This window comes from Ostrinia furnacalis, unplaced genomic scaffold (genome assembly GCF_004193835.3).
Source record: "Ostrinia furnacalis isolate ACB-3 unplaced genomic scaffold, ASM419383v2 OfSCF7582, whole genome shotgun sequence".
In the NCBI taxonomy this organism is placed as follows: Eukaryota; Metazoa; Arthropoda; class Insecta; order Lepidoptera; family Crambidae; genus Ostrinia; species Ostrinia furnacalis.
In genome coordinates, this window is record NW_021137821.1 from 657897 (window position 1) to 676617 (window position 18721).

Sequence of the window (18721 nt, forward strand, 5' to 3'; positions counted from 1 at the left end):
GTTTCTTATCTAGCTTTTCCAACTGCCAGAAAATTAGAGCTTTTAGAGCTTTAGAGCCTGAAAAATACTGAAAAGTTCATGGATCAGTGATAACAGATTTTCGGCATAATTTTCTGCACTTTATAGATCGTTATCTTGAGTCGTAAAAAGTAAGATAAAATAAGTCCGCGCAATAATGTTCCGTTCTCATGCTCCCATGTGATTCTGTTGGCGGCGACAATGCCTCGTTTTCAGGCAAAAAGCGCGCGATTCTCACGCGTTTACTCGAATCACGCGCGAAACACGTGATCCAGTGATCTTTGGGAGAAGGAGCATCTTTCTTGCATGACATTAAATATAATTATTTCATCAAAGTTCGGTCAAACGAACAGCTTTTATAACACCTCGGTGATGGACACAAAAAATGGCAAAGAAATAAATCATAGGAAAATAATGGTTGATGAAGAACCTTCTTAAAGCTTACCCAGATCTTTTTATTCCTCTTTTGGATCTTATTAAAAAATATTAGCAAGTAAACTTGGCTCAGAACTTTGTTTCAACACTTATATAAGTGTCAATAATCCAAATCAGTCTCACGCACAGATAAATACAGTACAGTTATATGTGCAAAAGTGTAAATAAATAAATAAAAAAAAACTATTTAAAACATAGGTAACAACGCATTACAGAGCTACTGGTTAGTAACAAAATAAGATTTATAACGAAAAGTTACATTCCTGACGGACAGTGAACCAAAAGGCTTGGTCTTGAGCAAAAATACTTACAAGTAAATGCTCCAGCAACAATGTATGACTTCAACGCCATTTTAAAAGCTCGCCACATGCAAGCTATATTACAAAATTACAGAGCTTTTTTATGTTGCGGGGACGAATGTATCTGTCTATAGTGCGTCAGTAGAGTCATTTAATAACAGTCATAGTAGAAATTAATAAGAGAAATAACTATTAGGTAGAGTTAGTAATTGATGTTGCAGGCGTGTTATGTTTAATAGAATGAAGTCACTTAAATGATCATGACTTCATTGTACATAAATCGATCGACCGATGAAATAGTATTATCAAGCAAGATCTTAATATCGCAAGATCTCTACAAATGTTAATTAAAGCCCGACAATTGATTGTGGACGTTAAATGGTATAATAATAATAGTTTATATCACTCAACTATGTATATGTAGGGTAGGTATACTTAACATTGATGAAACAAACGCTGGCCGTAACAGCGTATTACACTTGAAAATTTCGACGGGTTCATCCAGTGTCTAAGTAGCTCAGTTGAAAGAGCAGTCGCCCGGCAAGCGGAAGGTCGTGGGTTCCTTAGGCAGTTCGATTTTTTCAAGTTATTTATAATTTTCAAATCACTCAACTAGTTTGAGTACGGACGCAAAGGTACGCACATTGCGCTAAACGTTTCTACACTTGTGGTTCGTGCTCTGGTTATGAATGAGTGAGCTAGGCGGGTGCGACCGCGGCGACCACAAACTGCACAGCTGACGAATGGCGTCGTTTAGGCCAAATACAGAGTAAAACCGTTGTTATTAATTGTAAAAGGTGTTCTTTTTACCTATAATAGTGTTCACACATAGAACTAGAGACCTTTCATGAATAATGAATAATGTTCTTCTGGGCACTTTCAGCTTGAAACTGTCTTATAACCCTTGAGTATGAAACTTCTGGTGAATAATTCGAATTGCACACTTGTAAATAATTTTATCAGCCTTCAAAAAATTGTCAGATTTGATCAAAAAGTATTTTAGAATACATACGAATTAAGGGTTATCATTCTACGAGTACTATGTTTATGTTAGTGTGTGTGTTTTACCTACTGAACTACTGAAATTACTCTACTGAAAAGAGATAAGAGTCTTTACTTATTACCAGCACCTTTTCATTATGCATCGTGTTTGCTTAAGAGATGCAATCATTATGAAAGATCGCATCATTACGTATTGGTATTAAAATATGTAGAGGCGGCGTTATGTCAAACAATCGTTTAAGTGAGGTCATGGAATGATATCACAGACATTATGTCATCGCGATTCAAGTCGTGTTATTATAATTAAATAATGACATTATGCGTTTAATGTATTCAGATGTCAATATACATATAATTATGATAATGCACGGTGCAATTTAAATTAAAATTTTAAGTTAAACATAATACTCCTTTAAAAATAACGAGAGGAACTTAATTTTTAGTGACCTGTTCAAACTCGATTAAATCATCAGTTAAAATTATTCACTTAACAGAACTTAAATCTGCAAGTTGTAGATAAAGTGTAATGCAAAGGCAAGTATATCTAGTAGCAATTGGAGTAAACTTTTTATTGTTTTTCCATTAATTTTTAATAAGTTTTTCCTAGAATTTTTAAACCGTAGTGCCTTAGAACTAGCTTTTTGCGGGTTCAAATATAGTTTATCACCACTCCCTAGGACTATCTTAACGTTCATATTAAGTTCCCAAAATGTAGAACTCATTTGCAGTTACTCTATCAATATTTTGAAGCTTAACTAAACTAAGATCAATAAACTAAACCCTCAAATTAGTGACAATGTGCGCGGCAATCGTGACCGTATTCCGTAGTCAACTATCCACAGGGTTTATTCATGGAGGTACTCTGTAAGAGGACGTGAAATATGACCGAGGGGGCTAATGGAGCGCTACCCTCCGTAAGTTACCAGTAGAGAGCTAATACACATTGTGCTCACAAATTTTATGTTCCAGTTTGAATGTTTTGTTTGTATTGTGACCCTTGAAAGGAATTTACTGTAGTTTTAATTATGTGTCAGTGAAAAATTACCTAACCACCCTCTGAAAAATTGCAAGTTCTTCGGACGCTAAAAAGTTGGTTTATAAGTTGATGAAGTTACATGTGATTAACATATACAGTTGTAATAAAAACGATTTTGCTCCAAAAATGTAGTTTGACCTTCTCTACCTTGAATAAAACCCCTTTCAGGAACCAACGCGCTACGTCTCTACACCTAAAACATGTCAACTACCTTCCACGTCACGCGCGTCATCTGTCCGCGCCCTTACCTCGACAACTCAGCATTAGAGAAATAAGGGGCATCATCGGGATTCATAGAGTGCGGCTGCGTTTAATGGCCACTCGACATCGCAACGCTTTCGTACGCGACAGACCTCAACGGTCTAATGCCCGATTAGGTGAGAGGGTCACTTTTCCGCCAAAATAATGGTTTTGTTTACCTTTTGAATACGTATTTTGTTGGATAATATTAATTTCGAAATCTTCGATTTCGTAATAAATATAAAACTAAAGGTTTAGTGTTGATTAAGTATAGAAAGTGAGCACAATACAAATATCCAGAATATTTTTCAATAATCTAAAACTGACATAATTCAGAATTCATAAGCATTAGTCCATTAACTTATTAATTTACCCTTTCTTGAAAAGGCTTAGTGTCTAAAAGATTTTTCTACCAGTCAACTATTGATCAGAAAAGAAAATTACTAACAATTGAAAAAGGATGCTTTGCTGTTGATGTTGATATACACCATTTTCAACTGCTACAAGTACAAGTAAATACATTTTCATAATAGAATATCAGCAATATCACCCTTGCCATTTCTGAACAGAACTGTCCCCAGACAAATTGAAAGCGGAAAGTTTACAGTTAAAAGCCGGACGCTCACTAAGTTGCATTTCCGAGCATTAATGCGAGCATTTGGCTCGGCTAATGCGTCGCGATTTATTGCTCGCGACCTCCCGCGAACGTGGTCGCGTGCGCATTCCATTTGTCATGGGGTAATTGATACAAATAATAAATCTGATGCTCTTAACCGCAAGCGTGTTTGTCGTTTGTCTATGTAGTGGTTGGTCGAAGAGATGGATGGGTCCGAAGCGGAAATTCTGGGTAAATTCGTAGATACATAAGTTTAGCCTGTTCAAAACAACAATCCAAAAAATTATGATTAATACAAGCAACTAAGAACTTTCTAAAAGAAACTATTGTAGAGATCACTATTCAACTAATTGTGCTATTTAAACCTGGGTTGCTTTGAATGTAAATTTTATGTGGTGACCATAAAGTGTATCTATCTACATATTTCTTACTTCACAACTGGACTTGGACTTGAAATTGGACTGGGTAGTGGACCCTGTTCAATATTCCAAAGATACCAAATGTACATTATTAGAGCTCATACAATAGAAAAAATAAATATTATTAATGATTTATGGAACATCTTGATTCAAGTGTGAATCAAAATTGTCTGTACACTACTAACGGTACAAACGCAAAGTCAATTAAACAACACAGAATAGATCTATCACAACATCATTGCTCTAATTCAATTTGTATTCCAGTTATTCTGATCCATCAAGTGGTATTGGTCCAAAAGTGACAGTCACTACGAGATGAAAGGTATCCTAAACAGTCCGTTGTTGTGGCGATCCGATAGCGAGATGTGGTATGAATGGTTCCGCGCAGGGCGCTGGGCCCAGCGGGGGCCCCGCCGCGGGGCGCCGGGCCCCGGGTCACGGCCTATCTCTTTGTCAGCCTAGTTATGTGTTAAATTAATTGTTCTCGCGGCCTGTGGTCCGTGACACGCGTGGCGTTGCGCATTTGAAGTGTCAACGCGGAACTGACGGGTGGGATTAATGATCTTGAATCGATGAGAGATTTGTTTGATAATACGATGACTTAGAACAGAAATGGAAATTTAGCATCAAGAGATTGTAGTCGTTTTGGTATCAAAATTCACCGAGGTATGTGACTTCAGTCATTTTAACCTTTTAGGCTGGGTTGCACCATCTTATTTTAACCATAATAATAACAATAACCGGTGCTTTTTGTTTGGGGTTTGACAGATTTTTGACGTTTGTGAAAGTTAAAGAAAGATGGTGCAACTTAGCCTTAGATTTCCGTATTCTTGACAAGAAACCCTTATTGAATCAAAATTTTATCAATCATTGTAACTTAGTGTAATATGTAGATAAAACCTAGTTACTTATTCTATTAGATCTTACCATGTCTATGTCTAGACACGATAGAATAAACGATGACGATAGAACATGCAAAAAACCAACTTGGCAGCCACCGACGAAACTTTAATATCCAGTTGACAACAGAACAAAGAGCCCGCTTCTTGTACCTTTTTCATCGAGGCGCATTAATTAGTGGTGCGTCTTCGAAAATAACCTTCTCCGTTGTCGGTCCGTCACGTATAGAGGCGCGCGATGACGGCGCTGCCGGGCCCGTGACTTGCAGCCCGCCTTCATTACGCCGCCTGCGCATCGCTCTCAACACTAACAAGCCCGGCTAATGCAATGAGTTGCAAAACCCCCGACAACACAAAAACAACCGTCCCACTCAACCCATAGAACACAAAATCCCTATCCACCCACCTATTCCAGGAGCCGATTAGAATGATTCCGATGACATTAATGACTCGCCCTCACTTTGGGCCGTCATTGTATTAGTTTCCTTAAAACGGCAGCGGCCGCATTATAGGCGGTAACAACAAAGACGTCCTTAGATCCCAATCATGGACGCTGATTGTTCGAGAAACTGCAGACAATCCTGTTTGCTTAACCTGACTGATCGACCGATTCCTTTTATATAGTGTTTGTAAAACGGTTGTAATCAAGCGAACAAGTGCACGTCTATCGACTAAAATTAATCAATGACTTTAATTGAACGTTTGTTTTGCCTTACTTACAGGTAGTCTGCAATACAAGTTCGTAGATTGAAATAATAACGCCAATGTCTAATTATTATGCATCGAGTACTGAGAACTGTTCACTTCGAATTATGAGTAAAATTGTGACTCATTCGCCTATTGCCTTATTGGTTAAATTTTACTTTGTATGTCTCTAGTTATTTTTAAACCAAATGACAAAAACAAATATAAGGATCATCAATCAGCTCGTAAATACAAGTGAATTTTCAAAGGACCCAGTTATAAATGTAAGTTATAGTTAATCGTTGGCACCTGTCCCACAGTTTAATATTATTTACTGATGGGTGGCCATACTTCATATTAACGAGTTCCCACATTGAGCAACGTCGTTAAGAAAAAACTCTACATTGCACATTAAGAACTATATTCACTATGAAATGATATTTATCAAGTTCTTTAACAAGTCTATAACTAATTAACTACGTAATCCCGGTACAATTTCTATAGGCAGAACTGTTTTCAAATGATAGTAGATAGAGAAATAGTCAGAGATTATTATCATTTTCTTTTATCTCTCCTCTATATCCTATACTTTTATTATACCTACCTTGGCAATAAATAGTTAATATTATTGTCTTCTTTAAATAGAAGGTTTTCTCAATATAATTCGTTATCCACCAAACGTACTGTTGATGAAGAGTTACCTACCTATAACTTAAAAAGCAAAACATTGATTGCATACAAAACATTTTTTTTTCAGGTAGACTACTTTGCCTTTATTAAATCTTTTGCAACAAACCACATCGACATTGTAGAGCTGGTATATGCAAAGTTTCCCACAAACATCGGACATTATTATCACAAAACTGTTGTATCTAATAATTATTGGTAACATAACGGTGAAAATTAACATCAGTAACCAGCAGTGAGCTGTATAAAGGTCATTTGCGGTGGCGACAGGAAACTCGGTGGCTTTGGTAGTTGTTGGCCGTTTTTGCGACGTGTGGTGGCCAGGGCTTTTAATAAACCACACTAGGGTACTCGACCGAATAATTACCATATTCTACGTATCAGCTATTTCGCATTTCCAAGCATACATACTATGTGGGCAGAAAAGGAGCAATGAAATGTTACTACTTCAAGATACATTTTCAATCAACGATGACCACAAAAATACTATAATGGATACAAGTAGAATAGTTAGGAATTAATAAGGTTGTTTTATTATTTAGCAAAACAATCATTGTTATCAAAATGAGTTGATTATGATTGGATTAAAAAGAATAAAATAATTTAGCTTACCCGATTGCTTCCCATTTTTTTTTTCCTTAAATATTTTTTAATATAATCTAAAGTACCTAATCTTGCTGATAACCAACGATAAATATTCCACTATCCATTATCCATTACAATAATGGTCGTAGAATTGTCTTCAAAATAAAAAACATCATGGCCAAGTTATTTCCATACCTAACCAAACAAAGTAGGTACACTCAGTATCGCACTTGCGTTCACAATGCGAACGAGGCGACTAATTGTGGCAACAATTCACAAATCAGACAGAAATAAATAATGGCACAAAACAATTAGACGTCCAAAATAAATCGTGCTCAACACGTGCACTGACAGATTTGCGCGTCATTAACATTTTTTTGGTCAAACGCGCCGCAGAGCTTTGTTTTTGTCTTTGGTGACTGACGGAGGCAGAAATAACGGTACAGTCAAGCACTTATCTATATCAAATCTTAACACTTTAATGAAGCTCTGAAAATAGTTTGATAGTTATTCATTAGTACAACCACTAATAGTTCGTAGACCTAAACAAAACAGTCCTTTTTCCTTAGTTTTTATTAGAACCGGGAATCGTTTATGCCATAAAAAGCCAAGCTTTATTTGCCAATTAAAACAATGTAAACAACTGATCAGGAAGTGACACAAGGAAAAGCATGTTTTCCCAAATTCCTTATACAGCATAAAAAAGTGCGACCTTTTTAATCTTCAATTTACAATTTTCAATCTTAAGCTGGCTGCTGTGCAAAACCAGTAAATGATTCTACTGACAATCGCCAAGTCACATCTATCAAACACAAAGACATGTTTCTAAAACCGTACCAGTACACGTGAAGAGTGTTTAATGGTTGACAGGAATCCGGTGCGCCCGCGCAGTAAATATCATTTCCTCGACAGCTTCATTTAAATACCTTTTGTCAATGAACGGGTTAAGCACACACTGGGCGCGATAAAAAAGAATTATGGAGGGCGATGTTTATTTTTTCTCTAATTGTTTCATGTGACAAATATTTTAATTAGAATATTTTGACGGCATTAGTTAATTAGAAGACACAATTAGATTATTTATAGGGTGTCAACTGCCAACGTTTTGTCGGCTCGATTTTATCTGTGGTTTACAACGTTAAGCTTGTTAAAATATTTTTTAAAGACCCAACAGAGTAGGACAATAATCCTTCAAATAAACGTACCTATCTAAAATGCTTGAGAGTTCGTAAGTGGTCTTGATCCCAAAGTAAAGTGTTTAATCCCCCATGAAAAGCTGGAATCCGAAAAAAAGCTATCAAAAATGACAGATCTTGAGGACACATTGTGTCGGGGTAATGCCATTTTCAAGGCAAGTTTGCAAGTTAGGGATGGCACATCCCTATTTCAAAATAAGTTTTATCGGATTTATCACACTGAAATTCATTGTTATTACTTTGTAATGATTAATGAGGTTAAAATAGCTTTTCACAATCCTTTTACTACGGTGAAATGTGTCATTTATTTCGACTGCAAAATCAATCAAAAGTGGGTGTAACCCATATTGTCCTCATTAGATAATTCGAAAACATGTAGGTACCACTGGGAATTTCCCGAATATTCCCATGTGACATTTTCACTATTACATCGATCCAAGAACCGATCGATCATAGATCGCACATCCCTGATGGACTGAGGCGATGACAAAGCATCACCTTAATCCCTACAACAGCCATTTAGGGACATTACAAATAAAAGTTTGCTCGTTCTGCCACAATGGCCATTGACGGGCTCACGCTGCGCCGGTGAATGGGCCAGCGTCGAAAAAATCTATTAGACACGCATAATGGGCCCGATGTATGGACCAAGTGCGATGGGATTGACGGCCTGCTCTATAACTGGATATTGTGTTGTAGTATTTTTTATAAGTTTTCTGAGAAGTTTGTAGTAATGTCAACTTAGGTTAGATCTCGAGATGATCGGTTTATTTTTATTTTATGCGGATTCGGTAGAGTTATTTCAAAAAACAAATTTTCCTATAATGGCTTCTGTCGTGTAATTCGGTGTGGTAAGACTTAGGCCGCCATGCAAAAAAAAACAGCAATTTTTTTTTATTTGATTCCGGTCTGCCCTGATACAATAAACATAGAAACGTATTTTAAGATAAAAGGTCTAATGTTATTAAGGGCGATTGCGCCAAAATGTAGAGCTCCATCACCAGACAATGCCTATAAGGTTTCAATAACTTATTTAAATTCCAAATTACAGATCAATATCATCGATGATCGGTAATAAGATGTATGTTGGTACCCGATCTATTGTTCAGCGTTGAAATTACCAAATAATGTTATGTGCGTTAGAAAAAGATTGTTCGATCGAGCTGAACAATACCTTATTGTTCTTTCAATTCAATGCGTCGTAAAATCTATATTCGTCGATCGGATACGGATAGATCGGATGATCGGATATTTAATTTGTCCGGATCTCCGGATTTGCGACAGTATTGTGAGGGTGTGCGAGACAATTGGACCCCACGTCGCGTTGTGATGGAGTGCCCTTATTATGTTTACGAAGTCAAGTCTTTGAAGTGTTTTGTTGGTTTTGGAAATTTATACAGCTAGTTTAAAGGGTTGGGGTGCTTTAATGGGTGAAGAAATTTGCAGTTTATTTGATGGAAGGCCCATGTAATATTATGATTTTACCAATATCTAGGTACTTAAAGATAAGACGGCTTGTTTTGTTTTCAGGAATATGGTCTCCTGTAAAAAAAATACTATTTTTTCCAAGATATGTATAGTCGGTTCCAGCCCAGTGGGTTAGATATGTTAGAGCTAAGAAATTCTGTATGTTTTTTTAAAAGCGAAACAAAAAACGGATGATAACATCTAGCATAAAACAATGAAAGTCAATAAACAAATTATTGAGTCTTAAAACTCATTAAATAAATTTATTGGTACCAAACAACATTATAACAGCACCATAATAATAGATTTGTGGGCGTTTAAGTGCCGAAAATATGTCTGCCAGGCCAAATTTGCCGCGAGTAATTTACAAGTAGGTATTTGACAGTAATACTGAACTATAATTTGATTCTATTAACCCATAAAACGCAGTGTAATTAGGGCTATCAAATTGTTACGATTTATATTCTAAACTAAAATTGATTTACTAGGTACATATTTTTATAATAACAAAGCGTTGACAGAAGCATCTCTACATCAGCTGTTTGTTGTTATTATTTTTTCACGGATTTTATTTTAACATTTTTAAAAATATTTCTTTGCTTTGGTATTCAGAAAAACACTTGGCTATTAGTCACTTTAATTACAATAAAATCAATGCACTATTTAGTGTAATACTATCATTGATAGTGTGATAGTACTATCACGGATACCCAATGGTAAAGTGTTTGATAACAGCTGACCTGTCAAAACATATCACGCAAAAACCGACCAAATGCTTGAATGGAAAACGCACATTATTTATAATTGCAAATAGTTATCACTATTATAAATAAAGAACCCAGCCTTAGCTTTTTATGAAGATTAAAAATTGAATTCAAAGTTATTTTGGAACAAAATCCAAGTTTTGGAGCGTTACAACGGCACAAATTGTCCAAATTGGTTCACTATCATTAAACAAAACAGTAGAAAAGCGCAAAACACTCACAATAGGTTTGTTGGGCGCCGGCAGCGGCGCGTACATATCAGTGATCATTGTCCACACAACACATCGGGCACGGCACTCGCCCGTCACATTGCACTACCGCACTAAGCGGACTACGCCGAGTAACGGACTCTAGTGGGGGGTGGGCGGCGCCAGCCAATCCCGGCCTCTTACCGCGCCCCGCCCACGCTCGCCCCGCCCCCAAGGTCGCTGTATCGATCGCACGCGCACCGGCCTCCATTTTATTTTGGCCGGATTTGCATAAACTTTTTTGTTTCCAATTGTTGCTTAGTCGGCGCACTTGGCCGCCGCTTTTCAGGGGTCTTGACTCTTGACGTAACCGAATTGACGCAGTTATCTAATATGGATAGAATGTTGTATTTGGAAAAGTGTCTTCTCAAGGTTCTTTTAATGACTCTACCTATTTCATGTTTTTTTTTCTTTTAAGTAAAATATAGTTTCTTTTAAGTAAAATATAGTAGCTACTTATCTGCTATGACAATAATTATAATCATTATGACATGAACAATTATTATTTATGACACTAATTTTGGCTTTTTTACTAAAATATGTTTGGTAGCCTAGGTACTTATTTATTACTAGGTGTTTATTTCAAATAAGTTTTTGTAATTTGGTAAGTTTTGTCACACATTTTACTTACAAGTAAAAAAGATTAGGGGAATAAGAAAAAGCAAATAATAAATACTATAGTGGTAAACCCACACCAAAATAAAACTTGGAAGTTTTAGCTCAAAACTTTCCTATTATTCTAACCTTGAAAAAGTTGAGATTTTTTATACTGTAATAAATAGTAGTGTCTAATTATGTTACAGTATAAAAAATGTCACCTCAAAGATAAAAAGAATGAACATGGGAATACAAAGTCGCATAGAGGTTATCACAGAATATTAAAAAGCAATTTCGTTGACAACAAAATCGATTTTCCAACCGTCTCGAACTAACGCCAGCTTGGAAACAAGGTGTTAAACATAATGAAATATAAGCCCGCCACAAAAAACATTATAAACACGACCAAATAATTCGTAATGGAACATAAAAACACCATAAAGGTATTAAAGGTGGGTGAAAAAACGTTGGCGCCCTTCCGCACCCTTCGTGGCTAAACAGAGAGACGTCGCTTTAAGAATAGCTTAAGCGGCTAATAGTTTTATGACACGCATAACACGGATGAAATGTGTTTCTCCGATGTCACTGGATATTGTTTCTTGCTGTCCCGACTTAAGGTGGTGACTGGTGTTGTGGCAACGGAAATGACAGTGGAGGCATTATAGCGACATTAGGGGTGGCATCGTAAAATAGTGAAACGTAGCAAGGCCGGGGGCGAGTGGGCGTGGTGAATAACGAAATAAAAATCTGAAAATCCCGCCGAACTCCGCTTAACGCAATAAACATTTTAATTTGGCCGCGAAACACACGCTGGGATGTGGAATTACTTGCGCGGGGGCGGGCGCCAGAAGGAATCGAATTATGAACGAATTTCATGAGAGACAGCTTTTCATTGGATGATAGATAGGCGTTGCAGGGGGAATGAAAGCGCGATGGGATGAATGTTACATTTTTCCGTGTTTTTAAGAGCTCTACATTTCAAATTTTAGATGAGAAACGGCATTTGGTATACAATGAAGTAACTATGCAGTAGTAGTAATTAAAGTTGAAAAGTCCTACAATATATTACGAGTCGTTTCTTGTAAGGTGTTAAAAAGTGCGAAGAAATAGATTTTTTAACACGTTAAGATTATGTTTATTTCAAACTAGCTTTCCGCCCGCGGCTTCGCCCGCGTGGATTTTTGTCTGTCACAGAAAAACTTTATCGCGCGCGTCCCTGTTTCAAAAACCGGGATAAAAACTATCCTATGTTCTTTCCCGGGACTCAAACTATATCTATGCCAAATTTCATCAAAATCGGTTGCGAGGTTTAAGCGGGAAAGCGTAACAGACAGACAGACAGACAGACAGACAGACAGACAGACAGACAGACAGACAGAGTTACTTTCGCATTTATAATATTAGTTGGGAAGTTGGGATAGTTGGGATGGACTTTGTCAGACAATCTTTTACATAAAAGATAACAGAAACTCATAGCATTTTCGGAAGATAAGTGACTGAGCGTTTCAATTAAACTGTACATAAAGCTTCACTAGGTACCTACCTACATCCGAGAGGAGTTACGTAGGTAGTTTGATAACGACGCCGGGCGCGACCGCCGGAAATGAACGGAAGTGACCGACGCCGGCCCGGATCACCGGAGAAGAACGGTCCATCCGATCCGTAGACGGGTCTTATTGATCCCAATCGCTTTCGAGGGTTACGGCCGTTGATTTGATGTAGACACCGTTTATAGAGAGGTAGGGTTAAACTTATAGTTGCAAAGCGAATTATAGGTTACAAAGATTTTGAAAGATAAAGAAGTCATTTGGGGAGGCCTTTGTCTAGCAGTCGTCGTTATTTAATTTTGGCTGAAACAAATAGAAGTCATTTTGATGATGACTGTAGACACTATTTTTTTGTTTCATTTGATAGAATCAAAGTCGGAAGTAGGTACTTAGTTCTACAACACTACACAGGTAGAGTTATATAGGTCCAATATTTTATCAAATTACCCTACTTTTAGTTAATAGGATTAACAGCGATAATTACACTTTAATAGTTGATGACTATCAGGAAAATGGAAAGCCAAGTGTGTAAATATTAACACTTTATTTGCTCTACATATTTCATAGTTTCCTTCCTAAACTGTCGCTTCAAATTGTATGTTTAATCATACTTTGTAATATTTCAGCCGCTTTTACTATGTACCTATTCTAAACTTTTTCAGTAGGTAACTATAACACCACGTGTCAAAGTACCTAACTACTGCACAGCTACGGCCTCTACGCCTAAGCTTCGAACTTCACAATCGCCGCCAACTTTCTTGACGAAACTTTCTAATTGATGTGAGTTAGTTAGTGAAATGACAACCTATCATCGTTACAGCACCAGTTGCGAGGTAAACAATGGTTATGGAATTACGTAATATGTATTATGGTGAGGTGTAAATTATACCTTTTGCAGAACATGTTATGGATATCTCAATACCACAGCTAATAAATACCTATTGTTAGTTGGACGATGGATTAGTTGGACGCAAGTTTCCGTGTCTGAGTGAGCCATTGTAACAATGCTTAAACCATGGTAATTCATGCAACATGGATATTAGAGTACGTTTGTAGTTTTTTATACACTGATTCAAAGGCTAACGTACACTTTGCATGAGTCATTGTCACGGTCGGACCGTATGCGTAGACTTACCTAGCCCTAAAATATGAAAAAATAAAAGTTGATCTTCTTTTATTTTTTCATATTTTATTTTATTAGTCTGCCTACTAGTACACTCTTTACAGTTAGATACTGGTTGCACAAAATTTTTAACAGCGAACCCATTATGCAAGGTCTCATCTGGGCTGGAAAAACTCCGAGGGAATCAAACTCCTATACCTCCGACGTGAGAGAGCCCTACTCTAGATCACTGGACTTCATAGGCAAGCCAAATAATATTATGTAGGTACCTAACCATTACACAGTTTAAACTAAGAGAGTAAGCACAAGTCAAACGTTAAATGTACGAGTAGAACTAAATATTTTAAATATTATTCGAGATCAAATAAATACTTTTAACTTTGCAAGAACGCAAAATCACAATGGATAAAGTGACACTACTGTAACTATGAACGAATCCGACTAGGTACCTAACGATAGGTTGATGATACGGACATACTCGTACTTATACTAAGTAGGTATACAAATAGCTGGATAAGGGCAGTCCCAGAGGGTTTGGGGAGCTTACGCAACTTTCACCTTTCCCTCCCAATGGAGAGGGCCACTCTCTATAACTATTCGTACCCTCTTGTATTTGTACTATAGGTATGTGCAGGCTATGGATTTCAAGTTACACGTAGAAAGATTTATGTTGAATATATTTAAATACATTTAAATGGCATTAAAATTTTATGTGAATTTAAAGACAACTATTAAACTAAAGATTTTAATTACTAGACACCGGATAGTGCACTAAAGTATGTACCAACGTTTGCATAAGAAGGCCTTATTCAGCTTTATTTTCTAAAATCGAGTGATTTTATAATTTTGTACTTTTTGGTTCAAAAAGTATTTTAAGCTACCAAAAGTCTTGTCCCCTTTTTCAGAAGAAATATCCAGTTGAACGGGTTTTTTTCAGTAGGCTCCACCATTCCAGAACGGCATCTTCTTTCTTTTTCTTAAAATTTGGCAATGCTTCTTTTTACCAGCCATTATTCAGCTTCACTAGGTACACTAGCTCCAAAGTGGCATTCTTTCGCGTAGCTCTACAAATGCTGTTTGAATTTTGTAAGAATGTTGCGCAATGGAAAATGTATTGATTTATTACGAGGATTGTTCCTTTGATCACTGGTGAAAGTGTGAAATATACCTGTGCGGTGGAAAGGTTACTTCTAAATAATTACCAGCGTTGGGTAAGCGCAGCCCTCTAATGCAGGACGTATTTAACTATGATCGTAAAAGTAATATAGGGAGAAGTACTATTGAAACTTCCTGCACTCATTAATTAGTAGCAACACTAATTGAACTTAATAGCTTTTCTATGACACAATTTTCATTCAGATACAGTCAATCTGAGTAACTTTGGCCATCATAAGCTCAAAATATAATTGCAAAAGGTAGTTTTTTCACTTTCATTTTATTTATTTCAAATAAGCGTCGTATCTTTGACCGTTCTTCACAAAGCTTGTTTGAAATATAAAAAAATCAAAGCGAAAATGTAATAAATTCGCAATTGTATTTGAGCCAAATGCCATACTGATAAGCAAAATACCCAGATTGACTGTACTTAATGAGGAGAAGAAGGATTAAAGTCCAATATGAAAAGTTGTATAATATACATTTGAATATAATAGCTATCAAAATATTTCGTATAATATCAACATAAGCTCGTGGGCCACACGCGCTCCGCTATGCGCTGCCCGCGGCGCCGCTCGCTTCAATGCTCATTGTGCCTTTATTCACCATCGCCTTTCAATTGCCCGGACGAGCCAATCGGCGATTGTATTAAAAACAAATACATTTCCACACAATCGTGGTTAGATCAGATAGTACGTGAGCCTGATACAATTAGGGCTCGTCTACACTCAATAGGCAATAGGCGCAGCAATAGAACAGAAGCATTTTGTTGGGGAATTATTAGAGATTAATATTTTGACCTTTCAGTAAATAATTAAGAAACTTAGTAGGAACTTAATTTATTAATTTTATAGACAAAGACTTACAGAACAACAAATAAATCAATCAAGTTATAACCGGAAGTTGCCATGAAAATAGTTTTTTTTCATTTTCAAATAGGTAAAGATAACCCATTTGAAAGCACCAAAAATGGACTAAGTCAACAACGTTTAACGGGTCTTTTTGTTCATTAAACGTTTGTTTAGTAATAAATAAAGCTAAGTACTCGTATTTTATTAAAACTTTATTAAAAGGAAGTCTGTATAATAGTAGCTTTAAAATTTTGATTTGACTAAAAAAATATGCTTATAAAATTATGCGTGAATTGCTTACAATTCATTATTTTTTTCTCGACCAGAATGAAAATGTGTTGTGTGCAGTTCTTACAATATTATTAATTAATATGATAATTTATATTAATGTTAATAAGCATTATAAAGTTATTAATATGATAACAGGTAACTCAGTAGTTTGTAGTGGTAAATCCTTCCATCCACTTGACGATAAAATAATCATTTATTTAATAGGTTCGCAATGAAGTCTAAATAATTAATATTAATTACTGGCCGGTGCAAAGGTCGTATATTTTACTTGTAAAATTAATTCCACCGAGTTGTAAAGCCTTACGACAGCAGACAGCTTGACACTTCAGATGGCTACAAATAAGTTAATTACATTTTAATTACGGGTAATTGTCATCGCTATTATGGGCGGCGTTAAAACAATTTTAGTAAAGTATGCAACAAATAATAGTGTTTGAGTGACGCAAGTCTGCGGTCTGACACTTGTGAAGCAGATTTCTTTATTTCAACAAGTAAGGCTGGGGCTACAGGGAGCGTTGTAGCGTTAACATCTCTACATATAGAAATATACGGTTGTATTTTATATATTTTTATTTAAGCCTTTTTTACATTTTAGGCCTTTTTTACATTTTAGTGCTCTAAGAAACCTCGAAGTCAGTCTGAATGTTTCAGCATTGTTTTAGTAAAATATTTTTGAGTGGATTTTCTACAAATAATTTTAAGTACCTACTAAAATATTCAGGTAGGTACTTCATAGGTATTTTGAAAACTCTTTGGTAATCATAAAATAAGTATTTTTGAGTTTTGCTTAGTTAACATTAGACAGCTCTTTTGCCATTATTTGGGTGTTATTCGAGCTGGCTTATTTTTTTGCATGTCAAGGTTACCCTGGTCAATAAACCGCCACAAGAAGAATACAGATTTTTAAATTAAAATAAATGTTTAAATACAGCACAAAAGAAGAATAAACCTCTTCACTTAATAAGGATTTTTAACTGACTTTTTTAACCAACCACCACATTTTTGGAGTAGAAAGAAAATTACTTGTTTTGGCCATTTCATTTGCTTATGTGTGACATAGCCAGTAAATACATTTTAATGCAATGTTTATAAGAAAATACTACGATTAAAAAGGTTTTCTTAGTCGTGGTGGTCACGTGGAGTTGCGCACGCGCTCCGAGCCGCGTGTCGAATGCATTACACCGCCTCTCAGCGCTCGCACAATGCCCATTTGCCCATTTCACAGTGTCCATCGAATCGACGACGAATCGAATAAATTACCGATTTTGTCATTCCATATTCGTTCCGATATAATTTCCTGTATTCGTGCTGGAAAATCGCGGGCATTGTTCGAAGTACAGGCCTCGATACGCTGAGAATTTTCTTGGTAAATTAGTGCTTGCACAATTGTTTTATGCCTTATCGGTACTTAATATCGTTGTGGTGATTTGCAGGTTTAGTTTTTGATTTTTAATATTTGGTAGAAAATTGCTACGGTTTTTTAGGTTGCACTTTGTGTAATTAATTTTTTAAGAACAGACAATGATATTGACATTTCTACCAGTTAGAAAAAGAACAGTAAATTGCTATCTAATGAAAGATGATGAAAATATAAAATAAGAAATAAAAGTACACTAAATAGAGCAATAAACATACAAAAAATAATTATTAATCATATACATATTACAAATCTAGTTTAATGAACTCTACATACTATACAAAAATATAAGAAACGTAACGTTAGTATTAAATAATTATTACCAAGGTTACAAATATATAAATATACATAATAACAAAAGCAGTACTTACTAATATCTTCATGTCCTTGTGATCCGCGGACACGGGGTCGATACTAACCTAAAACAAAGAAAATATAATTAAGAAGTACTTCAGTGAATCTTAAACTTCAATTATAACAAACTACGATAAAATGTAACTAAATTAAGTCAGCCATTTTTGGAACAATTCCTAAAGTTAGCTACGTAGCTAAAGATTTCCCAAAAAACAGAACCTTCATGATGACGTCACAAAAAGAGTTCACATGAGCCAGAACAGCCCATCTATCCCTTGACTATGACTTTCGGCGTCCACAAGGACGAAGCGAAATTAACGCCGGCCTTGGTAACTCTCCCACCGCTCGAAAAAACAAAAACTAATTAGAAAGTCCCTAAAAAGTTAATATCATATCGGGTCTGTACACACGAGCGAATTTAATTTGGAACGTTTTTAATTACAGCCGAGATCCAAGCCGGTCGGTTTCGGCGCCGCGCGGCTGCCAGCCCTGTTATTATGGGCCCCGTAATTGCGGGACCCACAGAGTGCACCTCGCCCCCTGCCCCCGCTAGTATCCTATGGCAGTGCCACCAAAATTAGAACATGACTTTTGAGGTTTTTATGAATGATCTATTGGGTTAAAAGGTTTTTTTGTTGAATCAAATGCGTCTGAGATAAAGTTGATGATAGAATCTGGTGATCTTGCAAACATATTATAAGGAAACATCTTCGCCACTTTACCTATTACTTCCTTTATACAATTGCCCATATTTGGTTGCAAGTTTCAGTCATTTAGCAGTTATAAAGACA

The 18721-nt window shown here is 36.2% G+C and overlaps 1 protein-coding gene across 6 annotated transcripts in view; it reads right to left on the bottom strand.

Annotated features, from left to right (window-relative positions):
- Sp1 (transcription factor Sp8) overlaps positions 1-18721 on the bottom strand; it is a 93615-nt gene that overhangs the window by 17315 nt on the left and 57579 nt on the right. For 2 of the 6 annotated variants that reach the window (XM_028321819.1, XM_028321818.1), the window contains exon 2: positions 17948-17995. The exons of 1 other annotated variant lie outside the window; for it this stretch is intronic. In XM_028321819.1, the coding sequence (XP_028177620.1) occupies positions 17948-17995 (48 nt within the window). Of the gene's footprint in view, positions 1-10568; positions 10678-17947; positions 17996-18149; positions 18171-18721 lie in introns of those variants that run through there. 3 more of the 6 variants (XM_028321822.1, XM_028321821.1, XM_028321823.1) reach the window with 3 other exon arrangements.